This window comes from Balaenoptera musculus, chromosome 16, assembly GCF_009873245.2.
Source record: "Balaenoptera musculus isolate JJ_BM4_2016_0621 chromosome 16, mBalMus1.pri.v3, whole genome shotgun sequence".
Taxonomy (NCBI): Eukaryota; Metazoa; Chordata; class Mammalia; order Artiodactyla; family Balaenopteridae; genus Balaenoptera; species Balaenoptera musculus.
Genome location: NC_045800.1, coordinates 28,873,344 through 28,900,076, shown reverse-complemented (window position 1 = coordinate 28,900,076; position 26,733 = coordinate 28,873,344). Strand labels below are relative to the sequence as shown.

At 42.5% G+C, this 26,733-nt stretch overlaps 1 protein-coding gene across 1 annotated transcript in view; it reads left to right on the top strand.

The window, feature by feature from the left end:
- The window catches only part of ABCC2 (ATP binding cassette subfamily C member 2), a 64,193-nt gene that overhangs the window by 11,894 nt on the left and 25,566 nt on the right, over window positions 1-26,733 (top strand). The window contains 14 exon segments of the mRNA XM_036827854.1: window positions 7-114; window positions 529-584; window positions 1,784-2,018; window positions 3,966-4,129; window positions 4,957-5,134; window positions 8,193-8,447; window positions 9,509-9,574; window positions 11,594-11,731; window positions 12,267-12,413; window positions 13,570-13,654; window positions 14,370-14,438; window positions 15,926-16,047; window positions 17,557-17,733; window positions 25,078-25,245. Coding sequence (XP_036683749.1) covers window positions 7-114; window positions 529-584; window positions 1,784-2,018; window positions 3,966-4,129; window positions 4,957-5,134; window positions 8,193-8,447; window positions 9,509-9,574; window positions 11,594-11,731; window positions 12,267-12,413; window positions 13,570-13,654; window positions 14,370-14,438; window positions 15,926-16,047; window positions 17,557-17,733; window positions 25,078-25,245 — 1,968 coding nt within the window.

Here is a 26,733-nt window from a genome sequence, read left to right as displayed (position 1 = left end):
GCATAGGGCAGCAATTCTAATCTGGCCTACTCCTGCGTGTTCTTCATCTGCTATGCATTCCAGATCCTGATCCTGATCCTTTCAGCGTTTTCAGAAAAAAACGACTCATCAAAAGTGAGACTCTAAATATGACCACTTCATATATTATTTAATTGGATGGTATCTTGACAGATGTAACTTTGAGATGTCAAGGTCTCATGGAGGTCCCACAAGCCCAGAATATAGTAGTATAGTCCATTTTGTGATGTAAGGAAACAAAGTGACTAGAATTTGGAAACACTGACTTTTATGTTGACCCACCAAGCTTCAGCATAGACAGTTAATTCATACATCTATGCCAAAAAGTCTGCTTATCATTCTACTGGTGACCTTAGGGTCTCCAAACAAACACGTTGACCAGCCTACTTCAGTGTCATATCTAGTTTCTAGCACAACATCATATTTAGAAAACTCAGCTTCTGATTTTCGAGTTCCATGGAATTCCTGTTTCTCATTGATTTACTGTCTGATTTTTTGTGTGTCTTGCAGCATCCTTCAACCACAGCTTCATTTCTGAGTAGCATCACGTTTAGTTGGTATGACAGGTAGGAAATACCTGGAGTGTGGCTTGTCTATATCCCTCCCTCCTCACTCTCCTGAAAGTGATGGAAATCTTAATTTTAAAAGTGCCTGCCATGGCTTCCATTTCTCCTCTACTTAGAGTCAGAGACTGTTAAAACATACAGATCAGTTTACTGCAGTCCCTTCACTGGGCAGATGGGGAAGCTGAGGAGAGGAAGGAGGGGGATTTGCTCTTGGTAGCCTGAGGAGTTCCATGCAAAAAAAAGGATAGAAGGAAAAGGAGGCAGTAGGACAGGAAAAGGGAAATTTGGGGGCAAGGAGTGTGGCACAGACTTGGGTAAGGGATGAAATAGCTGTTCTGGGCTCCCAGAGGACCTGGAGCAGCCATCCTTGGCCTTTGTAGTTCCATGGACCCCTTTGGCAGCCTGGTAACACCCATGAATCCCTTCTCAGATGATGTTTTAAATGTGTACAATAAAAGACACGGGATTATAAAGGGAAACAAATATACTGAAATGTAGTTACCAAATTTGTGATATAGTAATACATGTGCTTCTTTATTAATGCATTAAATATCAAGACCTAATGCTGGCTGGGTTTAATAGTTTCAAAGCAGTGATGAGTGTTAAATGAGCCATGAAAACACCTGTGACTTTTGCTACCTGGTAACAAAGGCACAAGTACTCTGTTTTAGAACTGTGGTGGGTTGACTACATTCATATTAGAAGGAAAGGCTAAATTTCAGTTAGAAGCTAATAAAAATAAAGATGTAATTTATTTTCCATCCATGTTCTCAAATCCCAGGTTGAGGAGCCCTGATCTAGAGAGAGAGAGTATTAGAGGCAGCCTCCAGGTCTGCTCAGTTCCTTGAGGGCATCGTGGAGGCTCCTCAAGGAGATGCCAGGGCAGCAGAGAGGCAGCCAGTGTTTGAGAAGGAAGGAACAGGATTGGGGGAGGTGACGCGCTTTTGGCTGTCAATTCGGTAGGACTCCTTCCCCTTCTCTTGTTTTCTCCCACCTTCCATCACCCCCACCCACTCCCTTTTCTGCTCTCCCCACTCCTCTTTCAAGTTCCAAGAGCTAGGAGCTGGGGTAGTAGAGCGAGGGAGAAGCCCCATTCTTCCGTCCCTGCATCCTGGGACTGGATGGTTTTGACAGGCGGTGAGGAGACAGCCTCTGGCCCCACCTGCAGGGCCTCAGCCTATGGGTCACTCTTGTTCCAGCGTTGTTTTGAAAGGCTTCAAGAAACCTCTGACGCTCGAAGATGTCTGGGATATTGACGAAGAGACTAAAACAAAGACACTAGTCAGCAGGTTTGAAAAGTACATGGCAGGAGAGCTGCAGAAGGCCAGGCAGGCATTCCAGAAACGGCAGCAGAAGAACACCCAGCGGAACCCTGGAGCCAGGCTGCATGGTTTGGACAAGAACCAGAGTCAAAGCCAAGATGTCCTTGTCCTGGTAACTTTCCCCTGAGTGTCTGTTCGAATGTGCTATATGTCTTAGGCAAGAGGACACCAGTGTCCTGGTGACTCTGTCCTTACATTTTGACAGCACTTTATACTTTACAGTGCATTTTATATTATTAGTAATATTCACAATACTAATAGTACCTTAGTGATGGATACATGGGAGTATAATATAGTACTGATCTCTCTCCTTTGGGGTGTATTTGAAATTTTCCACAATAAAATGTTTTTTAAAATAGAAAAATAAAAGAATACCTTAGCATTACTAGAATCTGCACGTCAGTGGGATTTAGCATTAGCAGCTAATTTATTTTTTTATTCACTTGAAAATATTTATTGAGTACCACTGTGTGTCAGAGACCATTCTGGGCACAGGTATAAGGATCAGCCTGAAAGAATCCTCACCTTTAGCGAGCTGGAAATTAAATAATAAACCGATACATACATTACTCTTTCAGAGTAGTAAGTGCTATTAAGAAAACATGTTAATGTATCTGGGGTGAAGTGCTTCCTTAGACAGAGTTAACAGGAGAGGCTTCTCAGAGGAGATGACATTTGGGCCAAGATCCAAGCGATGAAAAGAGCCCATCAGAAGGAAGCGTATTCCACTTAGAGGGGGCAGGAGGGGGAAGCTGAGAGGGGAACATGGTTGGCTTGTTTGGAGAAGAGAGAGAGGATGCGGGAGTATGGAGAGAGAGGCTGAACGAGTGAGGGGTGAGGTGAGCTCGGGAAAAGGGGCAGGGATTAAGTGGTGTAGACCCTCATGGGCCATGGTGAGGAGTCTGGATTTTATTTTAAGTCTGATGGAAAGCCGGTGGAAAGTTTTGAGCAGAGGAGTAATGCAATCAGATTTACATTTTTGAAAGCCCACTGAAGCAGCTGCCAGGAGAACGGATGGTTGGGAGGCAAAAGTGGAAGCTGGGAAGCAGGTTGAGGCAGTTGTTGAGGCAAGAGACCGATCAGATGGGACCTCAGTGAGAGAAATTACAAGAGGATGTCACTGAGGCTGAGAAGCTGGAATTGGGGGCCTAGTGGGACTCCTGAGACAGGAAAAGGAAGAGGCGGGTGAGTGGGTGGTGATATCCCATGTAGTAGATTCCCGGGGTTGCTGAAACAAAGCACCATGAACCACGTGGCTTAAAACAACAGAAATATATTGTCTCACAGCTCAGGAGGCCAGAAGTCTGAAATCAAAGCATCGGCAGGGCCATGCTCCCTCTAAAACCTGTAGGGAAGAAACCTTCCTTGCCTCTTCCGCCTTCTGGGCAGTCCTTGGTGTTCCTTGGCTTGTGGATGTTTTCACTCCACTCTCTGCCTCTGTCATCATGTGGCCTCTTCCCCCATGTCTGTGTCTCTTCTTACAAGGACACCAGTCATATTGGAGTAGGACCCATTCCATGACACACTCTAATGACCTCATCTTAACTTGATTACATCTGCAAAGGCCCTATTTCCAAACAAGGGCACGTTCTAAGGCACTGGGGGTTAGGACTTCAACATAACTTTTGGGGGGATTCTATTCAACCCATAACATCCCACAGTAACCATGAGCAAGAAGGGAATGAAAAGGCTTTTAAGCATCTGAAATATATATAGATATAGATATAGATGTATATAATCATGCCCATGCCCTTCCTTCCCACGATGCCCCACAGTCCCCCAGTCAGAGGCTGTTCTTTGTTTTTACATGGTATTCTCACCAGGTTTGTTGCCTGTTTTCCTAATCCAAAATAGATCCGAAGTATCAGTTAGGAGGGGGAGAGGGGAACAGTGATAGCAGCTAAAAGGGTGAATGGGACCAGGCAGTGGAGAGAAGACCGAAACCTGTAGAAAGAAGGCAGCAGGGCTCAAGGGCTAACACTCGGGAACTGTTCAGTAAAGACAAAGTCTTACACCACGCAGCTCTGCAAGCACTGATGTTGTTTGGTTTTGTACCCAGGAAGAAACTAAGAAGAATAAAAAGAAGTCTGAGACCACAAAAGACTTTCCCAAGTCCTGGTTGGTGAAAGCCCTCTTCAAAACTTTCTACGTCATCCTCCTGAAATCGTTCCTGCTGAAGCTGGTGTACGACATCCTCATGTTTCTGAATCCTCAGCTGCTGAAGTGAGTGACCAGGCCCTGGGTTGTCCTTTCAGGGCCTCCTCTGCCACTCTGCTTTTTGCCCCTTGTATATGCAGCCAGGAGCCTATTACTAAGTTTCCATTTTTTTTTAATGCTCATAATTTTCTTCAACCTTACAGCATTGTGGTCATGAAAAGCACAAGGCATTTTTCAAGATCTAAAATGATCTGAAAAATCATTTAGATCCTTTAGCCTCCCTCTTTTCCACGTCCTTCTCCTCATAGGAAGCCAGATGCATCTTAGGGGTGCTTTCTTCTTAAACAGAACTGCTGTGAGCTGAGTCATGTCCAAAAGGTGGGCCTCATACCCCAGGAGAGGCTTGTACATAGTCTTTGTAACCTCGTTGCTCCACAGTCAGGCATTCAGTGGGAGGTTCGGGTTAGTCATGATAGGACTTCAGTCTGCCAGGATCTATGGAATGAACTATCCTCCAGGGGAAACCCTTCTAGCTCACGCTGGATACATGTCCTAGTTCCTTTCCAGGAATAAATCAACTTGCTACATAACAGCCTCTTTTACCAGAGGGTAGGGAAAGAGAGCGTCAGAGAAAGCATTGCAGTGGCAGCTTTGTAGAGCACACATTATCCCGTCTCACGGTCATGGGTCGTCAACCCTTAGCCCTTGCTGCTCATCTCCAAAAAAGGCAAGAGTGCTGGCATGGCTGTGGAGCTCAGTCTTCCAAGAGCATTGAATAATTCTGGTCACTTTTGTTACCTACAGGGTGGGATAGCATAGCTGGCTGTGCGCAAGGAGGGTGAAGAGCCCTCAGAGGCTTGATGGGCACCACTTACTTGGTTTTGCTCTGGCAGATTGCTGATCTCCTTTGCAAATGACCGTGATATATATCTGTGGACTGGGTATCTCTATTCAATCCTCTTCTTCGCCGTGGCCCTCATCCAGTCTGTCTGCCTTCAGTATTACTTTAAACTGTGCTTTATGCTGGGCATGAAAGTACGGACCACCATCATGGCTTCTGTATATAAGAAGGTAAGTGGAATATGCCAGGCATCACCAAAGAAAATCCCCTTTGTAAACGTGAGCATTTCTTCCAAGATTGAGGAAAATTTGATGGAAATGATAACTGACCTCAACACTGGATTTTGGCTAAATGTACAGCCTTCTTTAGGTATTTCTTTGGAGATTAAAATGAAAAGTGTGTATACAGGCATAGAGCGTCTGTGTGTGTGGGGTGAGGTGCACTCCAGGGAAAAGCCGGCAAGCTGTTCTCTGCCTGGGATCTGCCTTTCAGCTTTGAAGGCTTGCGTACCATCCCTCTCTTCCTTCCTCTCTCCACAAGGTGACAACACCTTGGGACAGAATGTAAAGTCAGAAAAGAAGCTGGCCAAGGGCAGACTCTTAAAATCACCAACATTTAAACCAAATACTACATGAAACTTGGCTCATAAGACCTGGTGTGTCCGTCTCAAATCACAATTTTGCCATAGACTAGAACGCTCTGTGAACCACGACTCCATCTCCCCGGACTGACTTTTGCCTAGCGACTTCTTTTTCTCAGTCTTGAGTAACGACCAACCCTTCCTCTGCCTGATTCCTTTTGTGGATTTGTAAATACCTTCACACTGGTTACTAAGTTCTGCAGACTTGGGAGCTATTCCATTTCCTTAAGATGATTTTGTCCATCTTCCCTCTGACACGTTGCTTTTAATGTTTAACTTTCTCAGAGCAACTTTATTTCCCTCTGTCCTAGACACCAAGGTGAATTCTCATTTTTTTCCCTTAAGAAATGAAAGTAGAGTCAAGTATATCTCAATTTAAAAAATAAATAAAAAGAAATGAAAATAGTGACTACAAGCCTAAGGAGAAAATTCATACATTAGGAGATGATACTTTTTATAGGTCAGAATGTCAGTCGGTTGCCTTTTCTTCCTCTTTTTCATCCACCACTGGAGTGTTCCATCATAGTGATTTCTCTGTTACAGTTCCTGATTTTATCCTTTGCTTTCCTCTCTTAAAGCTCCAGTTGTGTCTTTTGTCTTTCCTGAGTAGATGTTGACTCATCGAGAGACCCAGAGAGGTGATCCAAATGTCTTTAGATCAGAAGTCTGGTCAAGTTCTTTGAACTCCCAGATACCCTCACACTGGAATTTGTCTTCTCCAAAATTAAAATTTTAATCCCCTTATTCCTTCTGGAGATACTGTATTTCTGCTGGTTTGCAGGATATGAGGTCACTAACCAGGCTGTCTCAGACATTTCTATGAACGTACACTTTTACAATTGTGATGATTCATTTCCACTACTTTGATTCTTAATATTGATATATTCCAGGTTTTGCAACTGTTACAATCCATAAGGAATGTGTAAAATAGAGCCCTTAATGAGACCTTCATTCAAATATATATTACTACTAAAATAGAATTTTTTTTTAAAGATTTTGTTTGATGTGGACCATTTTTAAAGTCTTTATTGAATTTGTTACAATATTGCTTCTGTTTTATGTTTTTGTTTTTTTTTTGGCCCCAAGGCATGTGGGATCTTAGCTCCCTGACCAGGGATCAAACCCGCACCCGGGGCATTGGAAGGCAAAGTCTTAACCACTGGACCACCAGGGAAGTCCTTAAAATAGAATTTAAAATTGACTAATTTTATGTTTAGATTATGCTTCATTTATGAAATGTTATGAAACATTTTTTACATCCATTATCAATTCTTAGCCCTGGGAAGTAACTGCATTATCCCTATTTTACAGAGAAGCAGGGCTTAGATCATTTCAATGCCTAGAATCACATAGACAGGACCTGCCTCCAAACGACGGCTCTTGGGACTAAATTAATGACTTTTCCACTTTACAGAGATTTATTGAAAAAAGAAAAGTATAGTGATTACCTTGAAGGGTAATTAGATGTTACATTTTGTTTTTGTTTTTCAATACCAAAAGGGAGGCATAGCAGTGAACTGATGTCTCTAGAACCTTGGTAGCCTAACATTTTAGGAAATTTCCTTCTTTTTACTATACAACCAAGAATCCTGATATATTCTAAAGACTTTATTGATGGATTAAGATGACAGTAGAGCTTCTAGGAGGAGGATGAAGGTGATCTCTAGGGCCAGTCATAGCCCATACACTGCCTTGTGGGAATTAGAAGAAGGCTTTCATTCCTCTGGAAAGATGTAGCCCACACCAGAGGGTGGCTTGGTGAGCGTAGTACAAGCTGGTTTCATGCACCCACCACCCACCCCCACCCCCCAGTCCCTCGTCTGGGAGCATTTGTACAAGGCATTGCTGTAAGTGACAGACTGTGGGTCTCAGCCTTCTGATCTCTCTAACTTGAGGACAAGAGGCTCATGCTGCAAGATTCAGGCATCTAGATATTGCCCTCAAATTCCTGACAATAAACGAGTCATTTTGCTTCCAGTGTGTGAACCCTGCAGCTTTCCTCACCATTCTAAGATCTCTGTCCTCCTTGTGAATGGTTGCAACCTCCTCACAGCATGGCTCCAAATAACATTGCCACATTAAAGTCTGCAAGGCAAGAATGAATACATGCTTCTTCCTTTCATCCCTCCGTTCCTTCCATCCTTCAGTATTTGATTTCCCTACTGTGTGCATGTGAAAGCGGTAGTGAATTGGACAGATATAGCCCTTGTCCTTACAGAGTTTACTACTGGTGGAGAAATAGAAAAACAAAGTTACACAGTGCAGTGTGATGAATGTAATGACAGAGGTAAGCACGGGTTGTTAGGGGAATACACAGGAGAAATACCTAACCTAAACTTGGGAGTCAGGGAAGTCTTCTGAGAAGTTCCATCTAAGTTGACACTAAGAGATAAATAGGACTTTTCTGAGCAAAAAAAGTGTGTGTGGAGGAACAGATGTTGGGGAAGGTAGGAATAGCAGGAAAGAGTGGTCAAGAATGAGAGAACGTTGTGTGTAAGGTTTAGTGGCAAGAAGATCACAGCCCCTTGGAAAAGTTGTGTCCATATGGAGCCCATCCTTCTACTTTCTCTTCCTTCCTGAATTTCCCCTCTCACTCCCCAGTATCCTTGGCCTTGTCCAGGTGTCCCAATTCCAATCTTTGTTTTTAGGCGCTGACTCTATCCAACCAGGCCAGGAAGCAGTACACCATTGGAGAAACAGTGAACCTGATGTCTGTGGACGCCCAGAAGCTCATGGACGTGACCAGCTTCATCCACCTGCTGTGGTCAAATGTTCTACAGATTTCCTTGTCCATCTACTTCCTGTGGGCGGAGTTGGGACCCTCAGTCTTAGCAGGTGTTGGGGTGATGGTGCTCCTAATCCCAATTAATGGGGTAATCGCCACCAAGAATAGGGCTATTCAGGTAAAGAAACAGTCACTGGGGACATGTTTATGTTCTTCAAAGTCTAAAGTTTTTTACTTCCTCTATTCTGACTTGTGATTGGAGTTTGAGCAACGCAAAGCTGGTAGAAGACTTGCCACTGTCCCAGATGAACTTGGCTTTATCTTTCCTTTTTCATATTCTGGCCACTCTTAGCGTTTATACACTCTGTCTTGATTCACGTTCCTCATTGGAAAGAGAAGAGCCGCCCAGGGACCCTGCGTATAACTCTTATACCCTGCTCCACTGGGCTGTTCTTAGAACAGTGATTATTGGCCCTGTTTCTCCATCATAGCAATGCAAACCAGCCACACGGAGCAGTCACATGAGCGACCCAAACTTTAGGCCTAAATCCTGGCAATCAACCGTGCTACCACCAGGTAGCAGGGCTCCATGTGGACAGTCGTTAGCTCTGCCAGAAATCATATTTTGGATGGGTGAACTCAATGGTGTATGTCATTTAGTCCTTCATTTGTTTTGCATTCATTTAGTTGCAAATATTTTAAAAATATTTTTTGTACATCCTATTTTGGGGGGAACACAGCAGCAAATTAGACAAGGCTCTTGCTCTCGTGGAACTTATGTTCTACTTGGGGTGGAGATTCAGGCCATAAACAAGTAAAAGCAAAGAAGGAAAATGTCAGTTATGATAAGTACTATGCAGAGAATTAAACAGGGTGATATGCTAGTGAGTGGGTGGGTGGCAGTTTTAGATTATGGGATCAGGAGAGATCTCTGTGAGGAGGAGACATTGAGCTGAGCTCTGGACAGCACCAACCTGAATGTGAAGGAGGAAGCCATGGAAAAAACAAGCTAGGAGGAGGGCACAGTCAGGCCAAGGCTGTTCAGGTTCAGAAAGAGGTGGGTGTGGCAGGAGCGGGGAGGCAAGGAGGAGAGTGGGAGAGAGACACAGCCCATCACTGGGTGCCTCAAGTTCTCACCAAGTGACAGCCACAAGCACCACTGAGATTTAGTATCTGCAGCAAATCTGGACCCTCTCACATGGAAGTGTGTTCTGTGTTTGTTTCACTTTTTCCTGGCAGGTTAAAAATATGAAGTATAAAGACAACCGTTTAAAGATCATGAATGAGGTTCTCAGTGGGATCAAGGTGAGAAGCTGAGTGCAGGTGACCCTCTGGGCACAATGACGGTAACAGTGGGTTCTTGGGCTTAACAAACCTGCTAGAGGTTGTGGACTTCTGCTTCTGGGCCTGTGATGTGTCCCATGACTTCTGATTCATTAACCCAGAAGTCTCCCGTTTCTTCCCCTGGTACTCCTCTCAGGACCTCTTTTGATCATGACTTCTATTTAATTATGTTAAATGGCTTGTTTTGTTTTTGTATTTTACTGTGGAGGTTGTCAAATGTGCACAAAAGTAAAGAGAATGGTTTAATGAAGCCCCATGGATTTATCACCCAGCTCCAGCAATTATCAGCGTGACCTAACTTGTTTCATCTATATCCCCACTCCCCACTTCATGCCCTGCTAGATTATTTAAAATCAAATCTCAGATATTTTGTCATTTCATTTGTAAATACTGGCTATGCATTTCTAAAATAAGGACTTCATTTTTTTTAACATAACCACAATACCAATAGCATACCTGGAAAAAAAAATGAACAGTCCTTTGATACCATTAAATTTCCCCAATTACCTCATACATGTCTTTTTAATTTTATTTTATTTTACCATTGATTAGTTTGAATAAGGATCCAAAAACTGTCCACACATGGCATTTAGTTGCTAGTGCTTTTAATCTACAGTAGCCCCTCCCCTGTCCCCTTTTTTGGTCATTTTAGAGAAAACAAGTTGTCTTGTTCCAGTGTTTCTTGTAAATTGGTGGTTGGATCTAGAGGCTTGAGTAGATTTCGGCTTGTTGGTTTTTTGTGTTTGTTTGTTTGTTTGGGGTGGGGTTAAGGGGCAAGGATGCTTTCAGAGAGTGCTTGCTTCCTAACTTAGCGATGACGAGTGTTTATGGGCTCCAGGCGTTGTCAGCCTGACTCATCCCTTATTGTGTTTCCTGCCGTTCTTTCACCCAGAGCAGTGATTTGTGGCCCCAGCAACACATTTCAGTCCCCTGGGAAGTTTGTAAACCCACTGAGGCTTGGGGCCTACTTCAAACCATCTCAATTGGACTCTCTGGGGGTGAGGCACAGGCATATATATATATATACGTGTGTGTGTGTGTGTGTATGTGTGTATATATATATATATATATATTTTTTTTTTTTTAAGCTCCCTAAGTGATTCTAATATGCAGCCAAGGTTGAAAACCACTGTCATAAAAGTTTTAGCAGCCACTGATGATCATTGCCTTGTTCTATTATTTCATTAGTAGTTGCAAAAGGGTGATGTTTTAATTCCATTATTCCTTTGTCATTGCTTAGCTGGAATTCTGTAATGAAGAATGATCTTTAATCACCTAGTTGGTTACCCTAAAATAAAGTTTGTACAGGATAGGCAGGATAAATACAAGCTTCTTTACTCTATTTACTAGTTTTCAAAATAATGCATTTTCATCCTTCAAAGGTGACCAATAAATTCTTTTTTAATATATACATTGTTTTGAATTCATGGACTTTAATATTACCCTAAACCTCCTGAAAATGAAAAAGAGGTCCCTTTGAACATCCTGATATTTCTCCACACAGAGCTCTATATGCCTTCTTGCCAATGTGGCAAAATGAAAACAGAGACCTGGTTTTGGGTCTCAGCTCTACCACTCGCTAGGGTGGTGACTTTGGACAAGTTACTTAGTCTCTCTCAGCCTGTTTCCTTATTGTTAAAATGGATGCAGAATTCTGTTAGAGTAGGCGGCTACCTCTTCCTGGTTTGCCCAGAACTTTCTGGGTTTAGCACTGAAAGCCCCATGTCCTGGGCAACCTTTAATCCCAGGCAAAGTGGGACAGTTGGCCACACTTAGGACTAAGTAAGATAATGTATATAAAACGTTGTATACCTAGTAAGTTGTCAACAAATACAAGTTACCTTTCTGTAATCATACTTTATAATCTGAACTTCTACTTCCCCAATTTTGGGGAGCATATCCTAAATCATGGGTGGATGGTACGCACCTGATGTCCTTTTGGGGCAACAGTGTAAGCTGTGCTCTTTTCTATCCTATTAGATCCTGAAATATTTTGCCTGGGAACCTTCATTCCAAAACCAAGTCCACGACCTTCGTAAGAAAGAGCTCAGGAACCTGCTGACATTTGGGCAGTTGCAGTCTGTGATGATTTTTCTCTTATACTTAACTCCGGTGCTGGTGAGTGACAAGAGTCAGTGGGCTGGGTCAGCTTCCTGGAGAAGAAGGTCTGTTTAGATAGACTGCCCGCACCTGTAGGCCTGACCCTGAAGTCCAGGGACTCATCAAGTCCTCATGCTGCTATTCCTACCTCATGTCCCCACATCTAGTTTCACCCTTGTGCACAATTTGGTGGTCTTGCCGCCCAGATCAAGTTTCCAGGGGGTTCAGCATGAATGTGGTATCCAGGCATGGTCTGCATGGGAAGGCTTCTTGTCTTCTTGGGGAGGCCACGTGGGTCTGTAGCGGAAGGAACACTGGTAACAGGAGCCAGGAGGCTCGAGCTCTGGTCCCAGCAATGCCATTAGTTGACTTTATGACCTCAGGCAAGATATTTCCTCCTCTTCTGGGCTCAGATTTCTCATCTGTAACATGGGAGGGTTGAGATAATCCCTAAGACTCCTTCAACTCTGATACAGTACTGTGTTCCTGAGACTTAGAACAAGGCTGCTTGATCCCTTTTAGGAATAAATCACTGATGGCTTTGCTTTTCCAGGTGTCTGTGATCACATTTTCCGTTTACGTCCTGGTGGATAGCAATAATATTCTGGATGCAGAAAAGGCCTTCACCTCCATCACCCTCTTCAATATCCTGCGCTTTCCCATGAGCATGCTTCCCATGATAGTCTCTGCCATGCTCCAGGTAGGTAGGAACTCTCACTGCTAACTGATTAGCTCTGGTTAAAAGCCTTAGAGTCCAGAATGACTGGTCTGTCATATCTCATTTCTAGCTTCTGCTGGTGAACCTTCAATTAGATTTTTTGGTCTCTGGAGACCAACAGTTTGATTTAGTAAAATCACAAGCTCATTGAGCCCCAGTTTTTCTGACTATAAACTGAGGATAATCATCCCAGTCTCATCCATCTCCTTGTGAGGTATTTATGTAGCATTAGGGAAATATGGCACAAAAGGAGAGAAAAGGCTTCTCTTTGGATGAAGCCACATACATGGTGGTAAAACCAAATGCAATCTGGGAGCCTCAAGCTGTCGGAAAACGGGCCATAGGGAGTGTTTGGGTCCTGAAAACTGAGCACGGTCACTGAGATAGACCAGGTACCAGACCTCCGGAGGACGTTCACAGGGCAGGTGGCAGACTGGTGAGGCAGCCAGGATGACAAAGTGTGGCGACCTGCATTCATCCTGGAGGTGGCTGGCTTCAGACAGCTCAGGCCATAGGAAGGACTGGGGTTTAGGAAAAGACCTCTCCCGGTACTGGAGGGTGTTAAGGAAGGCTGATAGATTTGGCTGATAAAGAAACAACATGCTCTTTTTAGATTCAGATAGTTTATCGCATAGAGAGCAAAAGCAGGACCAGCAGAGGTGACAGCTCCCTGCATAACAAAGGGGCCCGAGGACCATGGCATGTGGGCAGTGAGACACTGTATGGGTCATGGACTCAGTTACAGAAGAACATGCCAGGGGCCCAGTTACCAGAACCAGACAGAAGTTTTGTCTTAGAAGAAGGCAGAAGACAGTTTCTGGAACTAGGTCCAAAGAGAGCAGTAGAATTGACCTTCCCCCACACCACAGTGAGTTTTCTGAGGGGCTGAAATAGAGCATCTTAATTTCCCTCTGTTCAGAGTGGGCTGGCCCCCAGGGCTGAGGTGTGGCTGAATCACGCTGGGGAGGGGGGCCAGGGGGAGGGAGCCAGAGGTTCCAGGTGTGGCAAATAGCAAATCATGGGCAAGAAGCCTGGCAGGTTGACTATCTGCTTCCACATCCAAGGCTGATGACGAAGTCAAATTCCTCTACTCGTGCTTGTCATTGAGGTTTTTTTTATCCTTTATGTCCTTCTCTAGGCCAGTGTTTCCGTAGAACGGCTAGAGAAATATTTGGGAGGGGATGACTTGGACACATCTGCCATTCGACATGACTGCAGTTTTGGTAAGTGAATTTGGAAGTTGCATCCCATATATATTCACAGTGCTGGCACCAGTACTTTGCAGCAAGAAACTGATGGAAAGGGAAAGCTAGGGGACTTACCTTGCACCTATATTTGCACAGTGTGCGTACTGTTATTACTTAAATTATGCTTTCATTTAGAACAGATTGCTTAGCCAGATTGCCAAGCTAAGCTGGGGCAGCTATTCTGAGGATAAGCAGGGAATCCTGCAAAGGATCTAGAAAACAGAAGTCAGGATGGAGCCAAGCATGTGGAATTGGGAAGATAGGCTGGAAGTGAAAGAACACACAAGTTTCTAAAGGTTTAAGGATTGGGGGGCATCCATAGCCAGAAGGAGCAGTGGGTCTGGAATCCAGGGGCAGGGACTGGCTGAGTTTATATTCGGAAGTGGAATTTTATACAAGAGACTAGGCAACAGAGGGCCTGGGATTGTACCAGACTGTCTGTAGATCAAGAATCTGGGCTACCAACAGGCTTGGGACTCTTAAGTAAAAAAAGGACATCGTATGCAGGCAACTCTCGGTCCTCATCCCGGAGCTTTCATTAGCCTCTTGTCAGCCTCAGGAGTCAGCACCTGACACAGGCAATCTTGGGTTCTGCTGGAGGAAGCAGTGAGGGACATCTGAAGCCTAAGAAAGGAAAGACAGACATGTGGGGACCTACATCTGACTTAAAGAGGGGACTTTTTTTCAACAGACAAAGCTGTGCAGTTTCTTGAGGCATCCTTTACCTGGGACCCACGATTTGGAAAGTCACAATCCAAGAGTGAGTTGCCTCCTTTTCCTCTTGCTGTTTTTTAGGATTCTCCTTGCCAGTCTTGTTATTGAAAAATTCCATGTAATATAATACATGGGGAAACGAGCTATGTGCATGTGTTCAGTTAGAGACTAGTGCAGGCTAACCCCTGGAGGGATGAACTGACAGCAAAGATCTGAGCCCCTGTCCCTATAACTACATCTGCTACCCTGCTTTCCTACTGTGGGACAGTGCACATCCAGCTGAGAGCCTGTGAAGACATTTATTCTCCAGACTGTGGATGGGGAGGTAGTGCAGGGTTGGCAGGTAGCCTAGGTCTCTGGGTATGGTAGTGGATACACACAAGAACCTGAACTCAACTTAAGTTCATTTATTCACTTAAGAATAGTAATCAAGAAAAATCTGCCTTCTTTGCCCAGAGTGGTTGTTGGGAGCTGCCTCTATAATCAACTTCAGATCTGGAATTTTTCATCTACATAACCCATTCTCACATTCCCCTGCCTTAAGTCAACCCTTTCTTGCCACATTGCTGCATGTAATGTGTTCCTTAAGGACTGCATGTAGTGGTACACCCAACTCAGCCACTGAGCACAGCACCACAGAGTACACCAGGAGCCCAAGCAGGCCAGATTTTTTCTTCACAACTGGAGTTAACCTGATCATCTCCCTGCTACAACACACCAGAACTTTCCACATTTCTCTCCTATTCCTAGATCTTTAACATGGACTCTGGAGCTTGCCCCCAGCATGTGGTCAGGCCAGAAAGCCCCACCTCTGAACCCTCCCAACCTGAAAGCCTCACTTTGCAGAGAGCAGAGTGGCCATAGCTCTCACTTTGCTAGTAGTATAAGTCTGGAAGGAGTCCAGCTCAATGGGCAGGTTCAGAAAGCCTGTGAACAAGTTCCCCATGTTCCTAATGTTCTAGGGACTCAAATAATAGGGCCAGAACAGAGAGTTTCCAGGAGCCTGGCCCAGTGTGGGCCCCTCCCCAGCCAGACTCAGCCAGATATCCAGGGAGAGGGGAGCAGAGCATCTGTGCTTTCAGCAAGTGTTTTATTGAATAGTTATTCTCATTGAATGGCCAACTTGGGGATACATTAATCTGGTCCAACCCCATTAGCTTAGAAATGAGAGTCCAGGAGAAGTGACCCTCCAAGATCATGCAGCTCGGCAGTGGCAGAGTTGGGACTTGAACCAATAAGGTCTTGTTCAGTGGTACCACGTTGGTTCTAAAATAATTTTTCCAGTGGAAACTCACATTTGGCACAAACAACTTATACATGAGGGCTTACTCTCTAAACTCTTAGAGCAGAAAAAAAAATCATTAGAGAAATACTTTGTAGTATTGTATATGCAAGACAAATTTTCCAATCTTGAGGGAAAATCTCCTAATAATCAGACTTCCTATGGAGTGTCTGAGAAGTGGCTTGAACTTCTCCTGAACAACACTCCTCCCACACACCTTTCTCCTTCAAGTGGCACTTCTCTTCTTTAAGCGTGAACCTAGACCATTATGCCAGGCCAACTGGTGGCTGTGGTGGGCACTGTGGGCTCTGGGAAATCCTCCTTGATGTCAGCCATGCTGGGAGAAATGGAAAATGTCCACGGGCACATCACGGTTCAAGGTGAGAAGGAATGCCAAGGAGAAGACTTCTGACACTCAAATGTGGTCTCTGTGGTGCTGCCTTCTCATTGGGAGAATGAACTAGAATCTGATAACTACTGCTGTCATGTTGCTGTAGGTGAGGTCGTGGAGATATCTGGGAGACTTGTAAATGGTAGATTCTTTGCCCCACCCCACTATATATCATATTCTGGGTGTAGATTCTAAAACCTGCATTTTTAATGAGCTCCCCAGGTGATTCTCATATGCATACTAAAGTTTGAAAACTGTTGAATAGAGATGTCTTCTATCAAAGTATAGGTAATTCTACTATATCTGTGTTTCTGAAAACCTCACGTTCTGCGAAACTGTACAGTAAAAATAATAGGACCTGGGGGAAAGAGTTGGAACAGATCATTAAAAACATATGTAACTTTGTAAACAGGGTAGCAACAAAAACAACAACAGCAATAACAATAAAAACAGTAGCACTGTAAAATCTCCACTGACAATTACACCCAGCTTCACAATTAGTTCTGGGCCTCTCACCTCTTCCTTTGAGAGCTGGGTGTTTGAGGCCACTTGCTTCCAGTACAAAAACATGACATAGAGTATAGGTGTCGTCAATTATAATTTTTTTAGAGAGGAAATGTTTTCATGGCATCTCCATCAGTACTCTCAGCTTCCCCAGAGAGCTAAATTTAGGGGAAATTATAGGTATTTGGAATCATTTAACCAGCCACTACTTGCACCAAAAAGAGGCACGTCTATAGGTTTGTAGCTTTTCTTAAGATCTTCATACATTGCTAAGCCTTTCTTCTTAATTATAAGAAAGCTTACCCCTAATTGCTTTACACTGATATGCTTGGAAAAATTTTAAGAACCAACACTTCTTCCACATTATACTGACATTATTCCCTGATTTACTGATTACTAATGATATAATTTGCATTAAATAAACATGCAGTATAGCAGAGCAGACTCTACAGACTTAACTCTGCCTCCTAACTCCTTTCAGGAAGCTTTTTCTTGCTAACTCATAACTGGGTTTGTCCTCAAACACAGGCATTTATCAGGCTCCATCGCTCATTTGACACGATCTGTTTCGTGCATCAGCCTGGCACCCAAATTTCAATCTCTTAGTTCTTGCTTCCTAAGATGTTGTCTGTACCATTCCCCCATCAGTGTTGGCCCTCTGTTGGTCCTAGTAAACTCTCTGGGGTCTGACTAAAACCCTGCTCTAAAAGCAGCGCGTGCAGTCATCCTCCATTTTTTGGATCATGGCTAGAGAGTGATAGTCCAAAAAAGGAGACTTTAAATGATGCATAGGATATTGAATCTTTCTCCCTGGATGGTGCAATAAATACATGCACCTTTATAAATATCAATTGCTCAGTCAGCCTGACACACATTTTAAAAAAATCTACATTCCATTTGTTCCTCCCAACTCCTGCCACCCCCTCCTTCAACACTGCATTTCCAGAGGTACAAAACTGTCATATGGTCTGACCCTTCGCATCCTAGGGCACTGTAGCCTATGTCCCGCAGCAGTCCTGGATCCAGAATGGCACCATAAAGGACAACATCCTTTTTGGGTCGGAGTTGGATGAAAAGAAATACCAGCAAGTTCTGGAGGCCTGTGCCCTCCTCCCCGACTTGGAAGTGCTGCCTGGGGGAGACCTGGCTGAGATTGGAGAGAAGGTACTTGGGACACCAAGGGGCCTTGAAGGGTGAAGAAATAGTGAAGGAAAAGAGTAAGGGTGGTGAAGAAGTACATGACAGTAAAATAGTTGATCAATTTTGATGGTCAAGCCTGGAACAAACACCAGAAAACATGAGTTTGCACAATATTTTGTGCAAATAACTCAGAAATTTAAAATTTTGTACCTAGAAGCAAATACAGGAACTGTGTAATATAAAGGAGAGATGACGAGGCTAGGATCTGAGAGGTTAACTAAGAAGCAGCTGACCCAAATTTGACCTCACAGGTGGAGGGCCAGAGGCAGACCAGAGCCTAGCTGTCCTGACTCTACTTCTGTATACCAGTGAGGGCCAGAGTATGGTTCTAATAATCTGCTTTGAACACATAGAAATTTAGAGTATATTATTTTCTCATGTTGTCAAATGCCTTTCTTAAAAATTAATTTTTAATGACTGTTTTGAATTATATGAATATAGCATAATTTGTTTAGCAATCCCTGATTACTACATATTTGGGATGTTTTTATACTCTTTCCCCGTTACTAAACATGAATATAGCATTTTTTTGGGGAAAGATCTTGAGATGTTAGAAGACTAGTGAAGGATATAGCTCTAGAATGATTTTGTTCATTAATTCAGCATATTTTTATTGAGTACCTACTATGTGCCACACACTATTTTAAGTGCTGGAGTTACAACCACAAACAGAAAATCTACCCTGATATAGCTCTACATTCTCATGGGGAGGAAGCAACAACAACAACAAAATAAGTAGATTATATGATATAAAATGGTAAGTTGGCCATGCTTTTAATTATTGGGCCTAAAGTTATTTATTTGAATCAAAGATATTTATTTGTATAAAGGAACTTGTGTTACTGAACTGAACTTGGGTCTGGCTGCCCACCACACAGCACAGCCAATCTACTGACGTTGGGTTGTGGTGAAGGAAAGTACAGTGTTTATTGCAGGGCCCAGCAAGGAGAATGGGCAGCTCATGCTCAAAAGACCCAAACTCCTCAATGGCTTTCAGGGAATGGTTTTTTATTGTTATTATTTTAAAATATTTATTTATTCATTGGCTGTGTTGGGTGTTAGTTGTGGCATGCGTGGTCTTTTGTTGTGGCACATGGGCTCTTCGCTTCGTTGTGGTGCATGTGCGGGCTTCTCTCTAGTTGTGGCGCATGGGCTCCAGAGCATATGAGCTCTGTAATTGCGGCACATGGGCTCTTTAGTTGTGGCACATGGGCTTAGTTGCCCCGCAGCATGTGGGATCTTAGTTCCCCAACCAGGGATCGAACTGGTGTCCCCTGAATTGCAATAGAGACATTTTTTTAACATCTTTATTGCAGTATAATTGCTTTACAATGGTGTATTACTTTCTGCTTTTTAACAAAGTGAATCAGCTATACATATACATATATCCCCATATCTCCTCCCTCGTGCATCTCCCTCCCACCCTCCCTATCCCAGCCCTCTAGGTGGTCACAAAGCATCGAGCTGATCTCCCTGTGCTATGCGGCTGCTTCCCACTAGTTATCTATTTTACATTTGGTAGTGTATATACGTCCATACCACTCTCTAACTTCATCCCAGTTTACCTTCCCCCTCCCCGTGTCCTCAAGTTCATTCTCTATGTCTGCGTCTTTATTTCTATCCTGCCCCTACATTCTTCAGAACCATTTGTTTTAGATTCCATATATATGTGTTAGCATACTGTATTTGTTTTTCTCTTTCTGACTTACTTCACTCTGTATGACAGACTCTAGGTCCATACACCTCACTACAAATAACTCCGTTTCATTTCTTTTTGTGGCTGAGTAATATTCCATTGTATATATGTGCCACATCTTCTTTATCCATTCATCCGATGATGGACACTTAGGTTGCTTCCATGTCCTGGCTACTGTAAATAGAGCTTCAATGAACATTTTGGTACATGACTCTTTTTGAATTATGGTTTTCTCAGGGTATATGCCCAGTGGTGGGATTGCTGGGTCGTATGGTAGTTCTATTTTTAGTTTTTTAAGGAACCTCCATACTGTTCTCCATAGTGTCTGTATCAATTTACATTCCCACAACAGTGCAAGAGTGTTCCCTTTTCTCCACACCCTCTCCAGCATTTATTGTTTCTAGATTTTTTGATGCTGGCCATTCTGACCGGTGTGAGATGATATCTCATTGTAGTTTTGATTTGCATTTCTCTAATGATTAATGATGTTGAGCATTCTTTCATGTGTCTGTTGGCAATCTGTATATCTTCTTTGGAGAAATGTCTATTTAGGTCTTCTGCCCATTGTTGGATTGGGTTGTTTGTTTTTTTGTTATTGAGCTGAATGAGCTGCTTATAAATTTTGCAAATGCTTCATTTGCAAATATTTTCTCCCATTCTGAGGGTTGTCTTTTGGTCTTGTTTATGGTTTCCTTTGCTGTGCAAAAGCTTTGAAGTTTCATTAGGTCCCATTTGTTTATTTTTGTTTTTATTTCCATTTCTCTAGGGGCTGGGTCAAAAAGGATCTTGCTGTGATTTATGTCATAGAGTGTTCTGCCTATGTTTTCCTCTAAGAGTTTGATAGTGTCTGGCCTTACATTTAGGTCTTTAATCCATTTTGAGTTTATTTTTGTGTATGGTGTTAGGGAGCGTTCTAATTTCATTCTTTTACATGTACCTGTCCAGTTTTCCCAGCACCACTTATTGAAGAGGCTGTCTTTTCTCCACTGTATATGATTGCCTCCTTTATCAAAGATAAGGAGACCATATGTGCGTGGGTTTATCTCTGGGCTTCCTATCCTGTTCCATTGATCTGTGTTTCTGTTTTTTGTGCCAGTACCATACTGTCTTGATTACTGTAACTTTGTAGTATAGTCTGAAGTCAGGGAGCCTGATTCCTCCAGCTCCATTTTTCGTTCTCAAGATTGCTTTGGCTATTCAGGGTCTTTTGTGTTCCCATACAAATTGTGAAATTTTTTGTTCTAGTTCTGTGAAAAATGCCAGTGGTAATTTGATAGGGATTGCATTGAATCTGTAGATTGCTTTGGGTAGTATAGTCATTTTCACAATGTTGATTCTTCCAATCCAAGAACATGGTATATCTCTCCATCTATTTGTATCATCTTTAATTTCTTTCATCAGTGTCATAATTTTCTGCATACAGGTCTTTTGTCACCTTAGGTAGGTTTATTCCTAGATATTTTATTCTTTTTGTTGCAGTGGTAAATGGGAGTGTTTTCTTAATTTCACTTTCAAATTTTTCATCATTAGTGTATAGGAATGCAAGAGATTCTGTGCATTAATTTTGTATCCTGCTACTTTACCAAATTCATTGATTAGCTCTAGTAGTTTTCTGGTAGCATCTTTAGGATTCTCTATGTATAGTATCATGTCATCTGCAAACAGTGACAGCTTTACTTCTTTTCCAATTTGGATTCCTTTTATTTCTTTTTCTTCTCTGATTGCTGTGGCTAAAACTTCCAAAACTATGTTGAATAATAGTGTTGAGAGTGGACAACCTTGTCTTGTTCCTGATCTTAGAGGAAATGGTTTCAGCTTTTCACCATTGAGAATGATGTTGGCTGTAGGTTTGTTATATATGGCCTGTATTATGTTGAGGTAAGTTCCCTCTATGCCTACTTTCTGGAGGGTTTTTATGATAAATGGGTGTTGAATTTTGTCGAAAGCTTTTTCTGCATCTATTGAGATGATCATATGGTTTTTCTCCTTCAGTTTGTTAATATGGTTTACCACATTGATTGATTTGCATATATTGAAGAATCCTTGCATTCCTGGGATAAACCCCACTTGATCATGGTGTATGATCCTTTTAATGTGCTGCTGGATTCTGTTTGCTAGTATTTTGTTGAGGATTTTCGCATGTGTGTTCATCAGTGACATGGGCCTGTAGTTTTCCTTTTTTGTGACATCTTTGTCTGGTTTTGGTATCAGGGTGATGGTGGCCTCGTAGAATGAGTTGGGGAGTGTTCCTCCCTCTGCTATATTTTGGAAGAGTTTGAGAAGGATAGGTGTTAGCTCCTTTCTAAATGTTTGATAGAATTTGCCTGTTAATCCATCTGGTCCTGGACTTCTGTTGGAAGATTTTTAATCACAGTTTCAATTTCAGTGCTTGTGATTGGTCTGTTCATATTTTCTATTTCTTCCTGGTTCAGTCTCAGAAAGTTGTGCTTTTCTAAGAATTTGTCCATTTCTTCCAGGTTGCCCATTGTATTGGCATATAGTTGCTTGTAGCAATTTCTCATGATCCTTTGTATTTCTGCAGTGTCAGTTGTTACTTCTCCTTTTTCATTTCTGATTCTATTGACTTGAGTCTTCTCCGTTTTTTTCTTGATGAGTCTGGCTAATGGTTTATCGATTTTGTGTATCTTCTCAAAGAACCAGCTTCTAGTTTTATTGATCTTTGCTATTGTTTCCTTCATTTCTTTTTCATTTATTTCTATTCTGATCTTTATGATTTATTTCCTTTTGCTAACTTTGGGGGTTTTTTGTTCTTCTTTCCCTAATTGCTTTAGGTATAAGGTTAGGTTGTTTATTTGAGATGTTTGTTGTTTCTTGAGGTAGGATTGTATTGCTATAAACTTCCCTCTTAGAACTGCTCTTGCTGCATCCCATAGGTTTTGAGTCATTGTGTTTTCATTGTCATTTGTTTCTAGGTATTTTTTGATTTCCTCTTTGATTTCTTCAGTGATCTCTTGGTTATTTAGTAGTGTATTGTTTAGCCTCCATGTGTTTGTATTTTTACAGATTTTTTCCTGTAATTGATATCTAGTCTCATAGCGTTGTGGTCAGAAAAGATACCTGATACAATTTCAATTTTCTTAAATTTACCAAGGCTTGATTTATGACCCAAGATATGATCTATCCTGGAGAATGTTCCATGAGCACTTGAGAAGAAAGTGTATTCTGTTGTTTTGGGATGGAAAATCCTATAAATATCAATTAAGTCCATCTTGTTTAATGTATCATTTAAAGCTTGTGTTTCCTTATTTATTTTGATGTTGGATGATCTGTCCATTGGTGAATGTGGGGTGTTAAAGTCCCCTACTATGATTGTGTTTCTGTCAATTTCCCCTTTTATGGCTGTTAGCATTTGCCTTATGCATTGAGGTGCTCCTATGTTGGGTGCATAAATATTTACAATTGTTATATCTTCTTCTTGGATTGATCCCTTGATCATTATGTAGTGTCCTTCTTTGTCTCTTGTAATAGTCTTTATTTTAAAGTCTATTTGTCTGATAAGAGAATTGCTACTCCAGCTTTCTTTTGATTTCCATTTGCATGGAATATCTTTTTCCATCCCCTCACTTTTTTTCTTTTTAACATCTTTATCGGAGTATAGTTGCTCTACAATCGTATGTTAGTTTCTGCTTTATAACAAAGTGAATCAGCTATACATATACATATATCCCCATATCTCCTTCCTCTTGCATCTCCCTCCCACCCTCCCTATCCCATCTCTCTAGATGGTCACAAAGCACCAAGCTGATCTCCCTGTGCTATGCGGCTGCTTTCCACTAGCTATTGATTTTACATTTGGTAGTGTATATATGTCCATGCCACTCTCTCACTTCGTCCCAGCTTACCCTTCCCTCTCCCTGTGTCCTCAAGTCCATTCTCTACATCTGCGTCTTTATTTCTGTCCTGCCCCTAGGTTCTTCAGAACCATTTTTTTTAGATTCCATATATATGTGTTAGAATACAGTATTTGTTTTTCTCTTTCTGACTTACTTCACTCTGTATGACAGACTCTAGGTCCATCCATCTCACTACAAATAACTCCATTTCATTTCTTTTTATGGCTGAGTAATATTCCATTGTATATATGTGCCACATCTTCTTTATCCATTCATCCGATGATGGACACTTAGTTTGCTTCCATGTCCTGGGTATTGTAAATAGTGCTGCAATGAACATTGTCATCCCCTCACTTTCAGTCTGTATGTGTCCCTAGGTCTGAAGTGGGTCTCTTGTAGACAGCATATATATGGCTCTTGTTTTTGTATCCATTCAGCCAGTCTCTGACTTTTGGTTGGAGCATTTAATCCATTTACATTTAAGGTAGTTATCTATATGTATGTTCCTGTTACCATTTACTTAATTGTTTTGGGTTTGTTGTTGTAGGTCTTTTCCTTCTCTTGTGTTTCCTGCCTAGAGAAGTTCCTTTAGCATTTGTTGTAAAGCTGGTTTGGTGGTGCTAAATTCTCTTAGCTTTTGCTTGTCTGTAAATGTTTTAATTTCTCTGTTGAATCTGAATGTGATCCTTGCCAGGTAGATTAATCTTGGTTGTAGGTTTTTCCCTTTCATCACTTTAAATATGTCCTGCCACTCCCTTCTGGCTTGCAGAGTTTCTGCTGAAAGATCAGCTGTTAACCTTATGGGGATTCCGTTGTATGTTATTTGTTGCTTTTCCCTTGCTGCTTTTAATATTTTTTCTTTGTATTTAATTTTTGATCGTTTGATTAATATGTGTCTTGGCATGTTTCTCTTTGGATTCATCCTGAATGGGACTCTCTGCACTTCCTGGAATGATTGACTATTTCCTTTCCCATATTAGGGAAGTTTTCAAGTATAATCTCTTCAAATATTTTCTCGGTCCCTTTTTTTTTTCTTTTCTTCTTCTGAGACCCCTATAATTCGAATGTTGGTGTGTTTAATGTTGGCAAGACAGATTCTTAACCACTGGACCACCAGGGAATTCCCCAGGGAATGGTTTTAAAAGGCAACATTTGGGGTGAGGGTTGCATCTTGTAGACTTTCTTCTGATCGGTTGGTGGTAAAGTGGCAGGGTGATGTTTCAGGAATCTTAATCATCAACCTTCTGGTTCCAACCAGTCTGGAGTCTAAGTGCTTGTGGTCAACATGTATGTAGTCACCATCCTCCACCTGGGTGAGAGTCTTAGTTTCTGCAGAACAATTCAACGATATGCATCTAATTGTTACATATACCCCTTGAAGAGGAGCTAGGACTCTGTTTTATAGTTGAACTGTTGTTTCTTGACTGCCTTTCCTTTGTTTCTGCATTCCATCCCTTCCCTAGTTAGTAACTGCTTAAGTCTGCTCCTTGGAACTCAGGGAAGGCCTAGGAGACTAAAGCTTTTTTCTACAAACAAGAAAGGGGGGACACAGAGGGGGTTTTGTACACAGGAGGGCCCTGCAGTGTCCTGCTTGGTTTCATTCCCCCCTTTTCTTTTATACTCTCTTGAGGGGAACAGGTATGGGACAAGAAAGGGCATGAAGTTTTGGTTAGAGATGTTAATCATAAATTCAGCAGAGGAACTCAGTTTTAGTGGGACTCAGTTTCAGTACTTAATAGAAATTATTTTCTTCTTCAGGGTATAAATCTCAGTGGGGGTCAGAAGCACCGGATCAGCCTGGCCAGAGCTACCTATCAAAATTCAGACATCTATATTCTGGATGACCCCCTATCAGCCGTGGATGCTCATGTGGGAAAACATATTTTTAATAAGGTCTTGGGTCCCAATGGCCTATTGAAAGGCAAGGTGAGAAATTATTTAAAGTGATGAAGACGTGAGGAGGGGCACACATCTCCTAGGACTGCTGGGTACTGAAGCAGATTTCCTTATTTACCTGCCCCCTGGGCTGCTGAGGAGATACAGTGTCTGACTGGTCTCCCAGAAGATGATTTGGTGAGGGCTCCCATCTTGAGATCATAGCTTATGTGGGAACTGGCTAATTTGAGCCTTATTCTCTGGCTCCAACATTGAGCCTTTTAGGATGATTAATTATGATAAAAAGTCCTTTGAGATCTGTGGTATAATAAGAAATATATTTGGTCTTTTTCACTAGGTCCTGGCACAGAGCTGCTAACCCTTAGAATTTCCTGAGTGATACTAAGAATGTCTTTTGTTATTCACATTGAGCCCCTTTAGATCATACCTGAGTTTATGCTAATGAGTGACTTATGGAGGGGCCCCTACATAGCCTCTGGACAAGGCTGTTCCTCAGAAAGACCAAGTGATGGGAGGATTGGAACTTTCAGCCCCACATACCAACTTCTGGGGAGAGGAGGATGGGCTGGAGATTGTGTTATAAAAATTCTTGAATAAGGAGATTCAGAGAGCTTCTAGATTGCTGAGAACATTAAGGTGCTGGGAAGGTGGCACACCTGGTGAGAGATGGAAATTCTGCACAAGCACCCCACCCCCGAAACCTTACCCTATGCATCTCTTCCATTTCACTGTTCCTGAGTTGTATCCTTTGTAATAAACGGGTAAACAGTAAGTAAAGTATTTTCCTGGCGTCTATGAGCCATTCTGGCAAATTATCAGACCTGAGGAGGGGGCCATGGAAATCCTCAATTTATAGCTAGTTGGTCAGAAGTATAGGTGGGATCCAAGACTTTCGGCTAGCATCAGAAGTCAGGGCAGTCTTGTGGGCTCTGGGTAGCTGTGGGTTTCTGGGTAGCTGGTGTCAGGATTGAACTGTTGGACACTCAGAATTGGTTGGTGTCAGAAAACATGCCAGAGGACCCAACAATTTACCTTGCTGGGACACAGGTCATCCTGCAGCTATTAGAGCTCTACTCTAAGAAGGCACTTTCCTGGAACTCTTGCAGGATGTAGGAGCACTATGCCTGGAAAGGATGACTCAACCTGAATATAGAAATAAAGCCTATATGTTTTGGGTATTCATTATGTCCCAGGCCTGTGCTAAGCACTTTGATTGCATTGTCTCATTTGATTCTTGCAGTGCCCCTGTGAGATAGTACAGATAAAGCGGCCAGAGCAAGTCCCTGGAGCTGCTCATAGGCTTTCCTTACCATAGGCAAGTTAGCACAGTAGGCTGAATGGGAGAGGGGCTGACAGAGCCCCTTGAGGGTTTGAGTATGCTTCTCACCAGTAGCAAATCTAGTGTGAGGGCTGTCAGCACTCCATCTGTGTTTGGCCTTTTCCCTTCAAGGTTTTTTGAATGCTGCCAGTCAGAGGGTGGCAGGGTTGACTGGGCTGCTGTCCCACTGAGGCCTTTTG